The 12,349-nt window shown below is 48.2% G+C and overlaps 1 protein-coding gene and 2 non-coding genes across 5 annotated transcripts in view; 2 read left to right on the top strand and 1 right to left on the bottom strand.

Moving 5' to 3' along the window:
• Window positions 1-12,349, top strand: part of LOC1277877 (uncharacterized) — a 74,740-nt gene that overhangs the window by 21,211 nt on the left and 41,180 nt on the right. For all 3 annotated transcript variants that reach the window (XM_061661630.1, XM_061661631.1, XM_061661629.1), the window contains exon 3: window positions 9,838-9,932. In XM_061661630.1, the coding sequence (XP_061517614.1) occupies window positions 9,838-9,932 (95 nt within the window). The remainder of the gene's footprint in view (window positions 1-9,837; window positions 9,933-12,349) is intronic.
• Trnat-cgu (transfer RNA threonine (anticodon CGU)) lies at window positions 7,463-7,534 on the bottom strand. Its single transcript has one exon. It is a non-coding gene; the product is annotated as a tRNA-Thr (tRNA).
• Trnat-agu (transfer RNA threonine (anticodon AGU)) lies at window positions 8,045-8,118 on the top strand. Its single transcript has one exon. It is a non-coding gene; the product is annotated as a tRNA-Thr (tRNA).

Below are 12,349 nucleotides of genomic sequence, written 5' to 3' on the forward strand. Positions count from 1 at the left end.
CGTCACGTGTGTGACCTCTCTCGGCAGCCTTTAGGCCATAGGTTAGGTCACACAGGCCAGCTGTGGCATTAAAAAGAGATTATCTGTGCGTCTTTCCACGCTGGATAGCGATCCACCACACTCCCTGTGGCTAATGAAGAACGCGGCATTGGTCTGGCGCGCGAATGTGTTTAGGGTGAAATTGAAATATAAGCCATTTTCGGGGTGGTTAAAGATAAATTAGCTTCGATTTCGACAGCTTTCGCTGATTAATGAAAGTGGGGTGGAGGTAAAAACCACAGTGCCACAACCCCTACCAGAGCTCCCAGGCCCGGTGGTGCTTTTAATGGCCAAATGTATCGAGTGGGGAGGGCCAAAACAAAAACAAACGCGCTGTAACCGGGAAGAGCGTTTCTGGGAGTGAACTTTACACAAAAACAGGGCACACAAAATAAACAAAATTATACACCCACCGAAACAACTGATTGGGACTGGGGGATAGGGGGAATGGGGCTCTACACACCGGCGCGAAGAAAAGCACATAATGCCACACCGCGTTCGAGGGGCTGGCGCAGGAGTGCGCCCGTTTGAGCGTTATTTTTGAGTGACCCAAGTGAAACCTAACCGAACGGCACGCACGCACGCAAACCGATGTGGCCGGCAGGTGATTAATCGTGACGGTCTCGAGCTTCCTCCGAGGTGCTCGCGTGTTTGTGCTATTATTTTAGAAACTTATCTACGCCAGGCGACCATCGAAGGCGCAGTATAATTAGCCCCGATGGTCGTCTTGCCGTCTAGCGGTCCCGGGGTGTTGACGATGCAGGAAGCGAGGAAGCTGGTGGTTGCAGGAAATCAATTTTGTCCTTTTACGATCCACTGGGCGGCGGCAAGTTTGTTCTGCATTTGGCAGCATAGCATTAACCTCTAGAGCGCGCATGGGGCACACACACACAATAATGAAGGCCTTCCGTTTTTGGCTTTGTAAATTGATATTTTCATTTCGATTTCACCTTGTTTAGAAAATTCGTGTGATCACCGTTTTTTTGGGGGGGTTGTTTCGGATGACTAGTTAAGTGTGCATCAGGTGCAAACAGTGCTCCAGTCATAGGGCGGGTGGGGAGTGTATAATTACTATCGGGCCTATGAGGGCCAAATGGAGGAACAAATAACCGAAATTCTTTCCCGCGTGGTGTTCTGACACCTACTTGGCGCGTATTCCGTGCCTTTTCTTTGGAGCCACTGACGCACACCGTTTACCCTTCCCTTTGCTGCACGTTGCCAAAAAAGGTAGCATCTTGAACCAGTTCTCCTCCAGAGCTGCAGCAAGGCAAGGTCCCGACGACAGCAGAAGAAGGCTTCCCTCGACACTCGAGCTAAATTCCCACTTACCAGCACCGACCGGGGCGGCGTGTGGTCGTATAGCTTTCAGCAAATGATCTTTAAATTTCCGTGTCGTGTTACAGTGTTTGTCTTGTTACCGTACCGACCACCACCACCACCACCACCGCTTCCCTTTGGTGGATCTGTTGCCACAAACGCTTGTGCCGGGCCCCAAAAGACACAGATTAACCATAATTACAATCATCGCGATCCATCCATGATCGGGGTGGGGAGGGGCAAGGAGAAGACAGAAGGAATGTAGGTGGTGGTGGCGATGGTCCATTAAATTTGTAGCAAAAGCGAGCAATTTGCTGTTTGCTGCGTTCGGGACCACGCAGGAAACCCCCCGCCGACTGCTGGGGCGGACGTACAAGGAAAACACATTTCGGTCACACTTAAAAACTACAGCATCGGGTAAACAGATCGCCCATAAAGAGGGAACACACACACACACACACTGCCGCCGACACTTGGACGCTCCTTTTGCCAGCTCCTTTTGAGGGGCGACTGTATGTGAGCGCAAAAGCTTTATGGATCGCACCGAACGGATTGATCTCGTTCCACACAGCATTCGATTGCTTGCCGACTGCCCTCTGGTTGAGTGCGAGTGTGTTATGTAAATTCAAATCTGTTTCGAGTGGCAATTTCATGTACGGCCGAAAAGAAAGAACCGATAAGAAGCCTTGCCTTACACCTGGGAGTGGAATGTCGATCGGTATCAAGTGCGAGCAGCAAGAAAACGCACATAGGAAGTAATCGCTGGTTTGCGAACGATCAGGTTGTATAAATAAAACCACATCTGAACACAACTCCACCAGCAAGTGTAAATATTGCTAACAAAATAGATACTGACACACTATTCGCCCTGCTTTGTCGAGCGTTATCAGCATCATTTTATGACTGGACCCCGGGCGTGTGTAATAAATAATCAAACGTCATAAACACACTTCCCTTGACCGACATATTTATGACGATTGAACGATCGGTAATAGTCAAGATCAGGGTCGAACAAGGAGGTGGAAGAGGGCGGATAGATGGAGAGACGACAACCTACGCCTCCTCGGTGCCCCCAACGTAGGAGTTGCAAACACTCCGTCCTCTCCCGAAGGTCTGTCACATTCGGCACAATTAAAGGCTTCTGTAGAGCGTCGCGGTTCATGCCGCCGTCGCCATCATGTCTAGAACGCAGCGGTAGTACAACCTTTAAGTGCACCCCTGGTACCACCCCTGTGTCATGGTTGGGAGGGATGTTTGTCATCGATAGCGCAGGCGTACACGGCGGTGAGTCACGTGCGTAACGCAAACCAACTCGAGTAGCAACACAAGCAAACTGTCATCGATCGACGCACTGCTAAAGCTCATTAGTGAACGAATGAGAGAGCTGCCGTTTAACAGATTGATAGGATCTTGATTGAAATGGTGCAAAACTTTCGGCACAAGCAGCTCCAGAAATACAAAGCTACCCTGAAAGCCGATCACCGAGGTATACCATCACAGATCTCACTCTCTCACATCTCTTTGACGCGTTTAACGCGTGCGGACGTGCACTTAAATTATTTAAATTAGTTTTATGTTTGCAAAAAGTATCACTTAACCTTCCCGAGGACCGGTCACCCACATCCGCTCCTGTGCCTCCCAATGCACCTCCAGTGTTCTTCCCTTCCCCCAGGCAATCGCAATCGTGCACCATTCGCTCTCGACCTTTACCAATCAACGTGAGCGATTTCGCGCGAACTAGGCTACGAACCCCCCCCCGACTCTGTGTGAAGTACGCCCGTTCGCTCGGTTTCTCCACTTTTCCAACCCTTACGCGTGCAGCAAGTGCGTGCCGAAGGTGTTCACCTTATGTAATCGACACATGATCTGTGTGCTTGCTAGCACACACACAAACGCAGTCCTGCTGCCAACAGACCCGGTTGAAACCTCCTTTCGGCTAGTTCACACAGTTTTTGACGTTCACCATTTTTTATTTCACGCAATGCGCGCAACACAGAATGCAGCCCCAAACGCTGCCAGATTCAATCTAGAAGCTATAGCTTTGCCCCTCTGACCGGGCGACGATTCTGACCACCGTGGCGACCCCCGTTCGATCCGAATCCGATCGCCTGAATGTCAATCCGAACGTTTAGCTCCACCCCGTGAGTGGAGGATTGTTTCAAGGATGTTTTGTGTACAGGCGGCGATTGTAAACTATCGTTGTGGTGGGGCTTCATCAGTCCAAGTGAATCGACACATTCGTCCCACCGTTGACCGTGTGTCTATGTGTGTGTACATATAGCATGTCCGAATGTGCTGCAGGCGATCAAGAAAATGGAGTACAACTTTTTCACGTGCTCATGTAGCGTCAGGCATCATGTGATATACCTCGGACGATCTTGGACATTCGTTGCTAGACATGCGAAATAGTTTTGAATACACTTTTTGTACATGAATACTACAGTTTTTCATTCTGCTCGCTAGCTGAACATTGCAAAGAACGTGAAAGGAGAAGCTCCAAGGAAAACAAAAGCTCAAATCAACCCCCTTCACTTCGTAATCAACATTTATCTTGAAGCGCAGTTTTTGCAAACCCCACAATCATCGCAAAACACACTTGCCCGAACGATATTATATATCCGTCATCCTAGCATTAAAGGCTTGCTAAAAAAAAAAAGATACGCTTATCGGTTGGCTTTTTATCTTGTAAACACAGCGAAGCGGTCGGCTTTTGGGTTTGGGTGCAATTTCCCAACCCCAACAGTTGGAAGGGAAGGCAGGGAGCGCACGTGAGATAAAGATAAAGGCTGTGTGCATCCATTTATCGGTTGTTGGCATTGCAAAGTGCTTCGATTTGTATTTGTGCTGTAATTAAGCGCCGCCGGAGCCGAACGTGAAGAAAATCGCTTGCCGCCGCGTACCGATCGGACGTCTCAGATAGTGTGTGGGATAGTGAAACTGTCAAGAGCGAAATCCACAGATCGTGTGCTGCTGCTGCAGTTCTTTTTGGAGGGATGGTTGAACGGATGGGGAGGAGGCGGGGAAGGTTGGACTTCTGTCCTCCTTCATCCCTATCGAACCATGACAACATCAAACTCCTGCCGATATACAATTAGATTAGATCGGAGGTTCATTTGAAGGTGAAAAGGTTCACTTATAGCCAGACTGTCGGATCGAGCCGATGTGGAGTTGCAGATAACAAACGACCAAGAGGTTAGGGTAGTGCAATAATCTGCGAAGAAACTGCATCACCCGCTCTGCCGGCTACTACTGGAAGTGAAAGAGAATGGGAACCATCTCCGATGGAGCACTCAGAGCCAGGTGTACAAAAAACGAACCACCACTTCAACGTTCTGCTCGCAACAGGTGTCTCTCGGGTGGACGCGCTCCACGCGCTTAATGCAAACCCCGGACCCCTTCCTTCTTGTGCATTCATATCTGGGCGTTCGTCCTCGACACGCCAGAACTGGTGCAACGAGTTTTTGCAATTAAAAACGCTACGATTTTAATCTCGCTTTATTAGCAGCTGGGTCTGGGGGCCCCAGGTAGAGTGCCAAAGTACCACGATCGGATTGGAAGGAAGGTGTCCAGGAAATCTTGTACGACGAAACGAAAAACGAGACGAGAAGGTTGTTCAGCCGATAAGCCACCTTATAAGCGAAGCTGGTGAAAAAATTTCCGATAAAAGCGACAACTGTTGTGTAAAGAGAATCCTTCTGGATTCTCTCTGGATTCGTTGAACGTCTCCAAAATATTAATTAAGGCAAAGAGAACATTTTTCGTTATCAATATCGTTACCAACATACTTGACTTTGGCATATTTTGAATCGAATCCCGTTACAGTCTGAACTCTTTCTCTACCTTCGCTCCCTCATGTTGCTGTGATTCAGCAACGGACAATGCTTTCCATGGACACTGTGGACACTCACTTCCCGACCAACCATCACAGGACGTTGGTGTGATCAATTATGCCATTTTGTTGCACACCGGCCTGCCTGATCGATTTATCTAACGAGACCTCAATTAAATTGATTAGACACCGTACACGAGAGCGCACGGACAATGGCCGCACAGGAACCTCTCGTCGCCAGAAGGATGCCACTTAATCGTTCCCGTCATTATGTGCTTATCGGTTTGCATGTCGATGAGGTTTCGCAACTTCACGCACGCGGGGCCCACCGGACGAGATCATCGCGACCGGAGACCTGTTTTGCGCTAGAGCTTTATTTCCTTTCCGTGCTATCCCCCACAACACTCTAGGAGCAGCAGTAACTGGCGTTGCGTTATCTGTGCCGCCGAGATACTTCCAACAGCGCGCGCCCGCGATAGGGCAATTTGAATAAGAGCTCCATAATTGAAATAAATTGACAACGAACAAAATCCCATTACAGTAACCAGGAGGAGAAAGCGATAACAGCGCGAGCGCGGATGTGTGGCGTCTTTGCACGGCGGAAATCAGTGAATGGCGACAGAGATCATAGGGAAGGGAAGAAACGTGACCGTGTATATAGGTTCAGGGTCATCATAATGGCATCTTAGAATCAATGTCACTGGCGACAGGGAGTGAGAAAAGTGTCGATCCAGTTTAGTTAATGTGAAGATTATTCAAAATATTTGCGTAGATGTCACACCATCCATTATGGGTTTCGTACGGTGTCGAGATCCAATTGCCATTCCGGTGGTCCAACGTGTCGTTCACGTCCCCCTGACAAGGTGTAGGCGCGCCGTGTAGGAACCAACACCTGCAGAAAGAAGCAAAATCGCCATCCAATGCACGGACAAATCAGACCACAGATCCTCTCTCGCACGCTAATGCAAAGTTAATTGAAAACCATCGCCATCAATTTGGCTAATAGATGATACATTTTTCTTTTTTGCGCACTTTTTGCGTCCCCGTTTGCCATTCCGCCCAGTCTGGTGGTGCCAGAGCTCCCGTGTGGACGGTGGAACGATTTTATCGTAATTGAACCGAACCTCCACAAAACACCGACGCGCTTACATTTTCCCCGCCGCCCAAGAAAGTGTGTCGCTAGTGGAGGATGTCAATTGAACTTGATTATAGTCTTGGTCTTTTTTCCCACATCACAAGACGCATTCTGGTCCTTTGCCTGTACACGGATTGAAAAGTGTTGTTTATGTGACAATGCGGTCAGATAAACTCAGTGCAGAACACCACGCAGCAGACCGGGAGGAAAGCATCCGTCGTGTCGGTGGCATTGGCGAAAGACGGCTCGGTGGTGTAGTTTATGGTCGCCACCGCAACACACCGGCTAATCTAATTTATTCGAACAGCTCTCTGTCTCTTTAAGATTCCGGTGGTCTCACGATTTAGTCCCGCGATTCAGCACGAACGTATGCGGGAAATTATCCGTTTCCCCTTCCCGGGTGACAAATGATTCGCTACTCTGCCCGGTGAGCAAACCAGCACTACAACATGCTATTAATTTGCTTCCACTCGAGGGGTCAAAGGGTCGAGGTGGCTTGTCGATCGGAATTTTATACACCTCCAGTACCGGCTGTTGGTTGGTTTGGTTGTGTCGAGTTTCTCGAGGGCACACGCGAGACGGCATTTGTCAATGCAAATAAAACAACCAAACAGATGGCGGGTAATTAAATGTGGCGCGAGTTAGAGTTCGGGTTGATTTTAGTGGATGCTTTTAAATCCATATAAAGAACCGCCCGCTTCGTCCAAAAATGGCGCCTGGATGCCCGAAACGGGCTGCGAGAGGCCGGCAATTTGGGAGGAGAAAGGAGGGGGGGAGATATTGGTCGTTAATTAATTATCACAAGAATTCGAATCGTTTAACGGCGTGCGCAGGCATGCATTACGCTTTCCTGCTTACCCCCAGTAGAAGCACAATTAATGAGGATTTTTTTTGTATGTGAGCAAACACAGGCGACATGCTGCTGCCTTTTTGTTTGTTTGTTTGGTTGATGCAACGCTTTAAAACTAATTTTTGCCACGATTTGCCCAAATTTGCTCTAATTAAGGTCAGGGATAAGCAGCAAATCAATCAGAAGAATCTCATAACTTGCAATCATTAGCCGAACGTCGAAGCTGAATGTCGTTTAAAATCCATTACATAGACAGTGGCTGAAAGTTAAAAAAAAAAAACTTCACAACCCTTGCCTCCTGTGAGGATTGAACTCACGACCGCTGGTTTACGAGACCAGCGCTCTACCACTGAGCTAAAGAGGCGCGCTGGGAGAGGGACGGCAAGAAGGGCGCACGTCCAGTATTCCGTTACAAATGAAATAAAAGTAAACAAGAAACTTCAACAATTTGCTCAATTTTTAGCTATCTAAGACGGGTCTTTAGACTAAATCAAAATAGTAAAACGCCATAGAAGTTAACTTAGCTCGCAGAAATAGCAAAATGATAAGGGAACTTGTCAAAACTGATAAGAACACGACCTTTCGTCCGATTTAAGGGAAAAGACGTAACGAAATTGTTTACGCTTGCACATAAGAAATGTGACGCACGCTGAACGAACTTCTCCCACTCCTACTCTATGCGAGGAGTCTATCTATCGCTTAAAATAGATCGTGCGATGGCTTTACAAACATAACACATACATGCTCGTTTCTCTATCGTTGTAACTCCGATGTAGTAAAAACAATGGAATCTATTCTCAATGATGAGTCATAAGACAAAGTTCAGACTGCGAGAGTGATTTTTATTTTTATCTCAACTCTCCCCTCTCATCGCGGCGCCGTGGCTTAGTTGGTTAAAGCGCCTGTCTAGTAAACAGGAGATCGTGAGTTCGAATCTCGCCGGAGCCTGCAGCACATCTCTTCTCTTCATCTTGTGAGTCTCTTCGCTATCTTTCATGATACATGAGAGAACCAAACGGTGAGAGATTCATGAGAGGGAAGGGAGAGGAATGAGATGTGTGAGGTTTTTTTACATGTAACAAAATTCATTGAATAAGTTTCTCTCTCTACGCAATGCATTCCAGATTATACTGGGCCGACCGGCTCACTCGCCCTCATGTGTTGTACATTTTTACACTGCTAATCCTATTAATTCCGACACCGTAGCTAACTTAATATCTTCATCACCACATATTTTAAATCAGATCTCTAGTTTAATTCCTTTGGCGCGACTCTCTCACACACACACACATTAAGAGTCCATTTTCGCACTGATACCCCATCCGAAACCCGTTTGTGGGGCTCAAGACTTTACACCTCTCATTACCGTTGCACGCTTGATTAACTCATTTCAAGCTTCAATTTAATCCCTTTAGCTGAATTCCTGGCGCGTGTTTGGGATTTCACGCCCAGGATGGGATTTGCACCGTGCTCGACTTCCCACAGTAACACCAACACCTTCCCCCTTTCCTTTCGGATTGCAAAATTTAATCCTTCATCCCGAGCACGCGGCCGCACACGGTCGATGACTTCGGGGTCCCCCTTTCCCCCACGCCAACCAATCCTTCCTCGGACCCATCGATGGAAGATAAATAAGTGCAATTAAGCCGAAGCACAATTAACACACTGCCGTCGCCACCACTTGGGACAAACATTCCGCAACAAGATCAACCCCAAAACCCACCCACCACTACCACGCCACCACCGATCCACCATCTCGGTATGGTCTGTAGTGTCTTCTCAGAAATTATCGTTCCAAAGGGCCGAGACGACTAAAGGGCAATTAAATAAAGTTGTTAACATGGTCCGATGAATGCCGTTTCGCTGAGTGACTTCAATTCTCCCGCCGCATGCCGCCGCGACCACCATTGCGATTAGCTACCGCCAGGGATGGCTTTGTCGCCAAGGGATTTGGAAGACGACAGCATTGGACGGCGCGAGCACCATTCGCGCGCGATAATTAACCACCCAGCTTGCGTGATCTATCCTTACTTAGCAGAGGCGGCTTGCCGCACAAAAAGGAAAATCGCCACCGGATGATGCTGTCGGGAACGTGCACGGCTGGAATCGAAGTCAGTGTTGTCCGGGTTCCCCATTTCCCCGTCCGAGAACTCACTCCAATTTCATCTCCAATGCGATCCGAATGCAATGTCGCAATGTTCCTTATGGGCAGAGACGGCTCTTCATGATCGTCAACACGAGAAAGGCGTAATTGAGCCACCACCTTCGTACGTGCGGGGGGAATGAAGTCTTTGCCCCCGGGTGCCCTACAAATGGGTGGTGCGCTGTGACACATTCGTCGCGGGGTTTTAAGATCCCTTAAGAGGAAAAGCAACACTATTCGTTGCATCTGCACTAATGGTTTGCGGAAATTATCCCACTCTTGCATCGAACCATTTTTGCTCGCATTAGGCGACGAACGGGCGGCCCTATCTTTGGTGTCCGCGTGCTGCGAACACCAGCAGCGTTCAATCACGCGCACCAAGTGACAATTCTAATAAAGACACCACCAAACACGCGCGCACTCTCGTTAAGGGACGCTGCTCTCAGCGGCAACATCTTCATCGACCACTCAAAAGGCCTTACGCTTTGGTTGCTAACCGTTCCTCCTTCTCCTTCTCATTACAGACGTTTCTGCAGAATCTGTTCCGCCTGTTTGACATGGACAACGAGAACTTCCTGGTGCAGGATAAATGGATCGAACACCTCAAGGGCCGGCTAACGTAAGTAGTATCGATTGAATTTTCGATCCCTCTTATCTTCCACATATCGTATCATAAATGCCTCCTCATTTAAACTGATTGCTGCAACCACACACACTTTAAATCAATTTCCTGCGATGCGATTACGTACCGCAGCAGTTTCCGAAATTATATCCCCACGGCCGCTGTAATCCTGTGACCTTTCCGAGTCGTCAATACCTCCCACAATGATTATCATAGCAAACGAACAACGAGCAAAATGTACGAGCAAATCAATTCACATTAACCTTCTTTTGCTTGGCTCGCGCAACCATTCCAGCTAAGGAATTTCGTTCCACGACGCTCGGTAGCGCATCGCACCACCGTGGATAAGAAGATGAATAAATGGTGCAGCAAAACGGTTATGAATTATCTGCCACACCAAATCACCCGTGCCCGTTCCGTTGCTTGCTCGTTTTTCATCTTCGATCTTCGATCGCGCTCGGGTGTGGCTCTGGGTGTGTGGGATATATACCTTGTACCGGTTACGGGGGACTTTGCCCCACGGCCCTGGCCATTGTATAGATTAAATTGTATGATAACACTCACACACACCGACCGGTACAAACGTACGTAGTAACACGAGTAGTTTCACCAAATTGAATCCCAAATCCCTCTGTTCCAACCCTCTTTTTGCTGGGTGGGGAAGAAAGCCTTACGACCCAATAACGTATCCAGCGATTGACCGCAATATCTCGATGCACAACAAGCAGGAACAGTGTCGCGAGACGCATGTTCGTTTACACCGTACGCGTTGAGGCAAAGACCCACACCCCGAAGGAAGAAGAAGTTCAAACGAGGAAACGAACACACAATTTCGGGTGCACGCAATTCAATTTGTCAGCATCGATTGTTGTGCACCTTTTCCCTGTCCTCTGCGGCCTTCCAAAATTCATTCACTTTACGCCATGCACGATCGTGCCTGGATCTGGCGGGCTGAGCAGTAATATTAAAATTAATACACGACATTTAACCCAAGCCATTTAATCCCCTCTCCTTCAGCTCTTTGGCACACGTGACGCATCGATCGGGGCACGCCTTGGTCACTTGGCTGGAACACTCGGAGCAATGCAGAGTCTTAAGTCTCTCTGTGGCGGTTTGTACTTATTTCGCAGTTCTCGTACCAATCCCGCGACTCGACCTGTGCCGTATGTGCCCATGTGCAGCTTTATGATTTATGATGATGTTTTCAGTTTCATGTTTAATTTGATCTCGAGGATTAATATATTCTCCTCCATAATTCGCTCACCCCATACAAAGGGCCTCCGTGCCCGTAGTTGTGTATCGATCGATCGATTTTCGTTTCATGCGTATCGCGAAGGACCTTCGCGTGCACTGTGCGCGCGGGGGCGCGACTCGTGTGCTGGAATGCTTTAAACGAGATTAATCACGCCGCTGCTCCCATTCGCGCACAGGGACGGGGGGAAGATTTATCACCTTCACACGCAGATTAGTGTTATTTTGGAGGCTCTTTCGGTACGGACCGCCGACAAGGGGTTACATGGCATGCGGTCGTGTAATCCATGTTCAGCCCTTTTTGCACCCTACCCGATTTCCATTCCGCAGCTGATGACGACGGGAGACGACGACTACACATTGTATTGGAAGAGCTCGGGTACGCGTGGGTGGAGCCAAAAATGTGGAAAACGCACACCGCCGCCTTTCGTGGTTTGACAAATGTGCAACGATTGCAGCCCTATTGAACGGTCAATTTATAACAACTGTGCAGCCTGAAGGCAAACAAATGCGCCACCATTTACGCGACACAAGCTGTAAAACAGCGCTCCTAATAAATTCGTCCATTTTTCGTTTGCCGCAAAACAATCGGAGAAACGAACGGGTGCACGGGTGCCCTTCACTATTGCTGCTTCTTGCTTGTACTTTAACTTATTTTTTTAAATTTTACACATAATTCTTTTTTCAATTTAGTTTGAATTTGTTGCGGATCATACACTTGTAGCTCGGTTGTATTCAAAATGCTTTACATAACTCCAATCGTTCTCAATAGCATACAATGATTATCCGGAACATGAAACCAAATCAGATCTTACGTGCTTGCTCTCCAATCTTCCAGCATTCGCATTGCTCCGTAAACGAAATTGCTCCAAGAGGGAAACGAAATCGATCGTCTGCGATCTTCACGTGATTTCCATTCTGGAGCAGATCACAATCTCTGATAACAGAGCACGCTCTTGCGCATACAGAAGCGCATGCCCGTGTCCATCCCGTAAGCGGCGGAATTCCGCAACATTAACGCGCTGTTTCCCGGTGGTCCCAATCCCAAGGCATGAACAGCTACAATGATGAAAACAAAATCAACTACAGCACACAGGGGCTTGATGGCAGCAGCACCATCAAAACAGAAAAAAAACTGTGCTCCTATACAGCGAACCCATACC

This window comes from Anopheles gambiae, chromosome 3 (genome assembly GCF_943734735.2).
Source record: "Anopheles gambiae chromosome 3, idAnoGambNW_F1_1, whole genome shotgun sequence".
In the NCBI taxonomy this organism is placed as follows: Eukaryota; Metazoa; Arthropoda; class Insecta; order Diptera; family Culicidae; genus Anopheles; species Anopheles gambiae.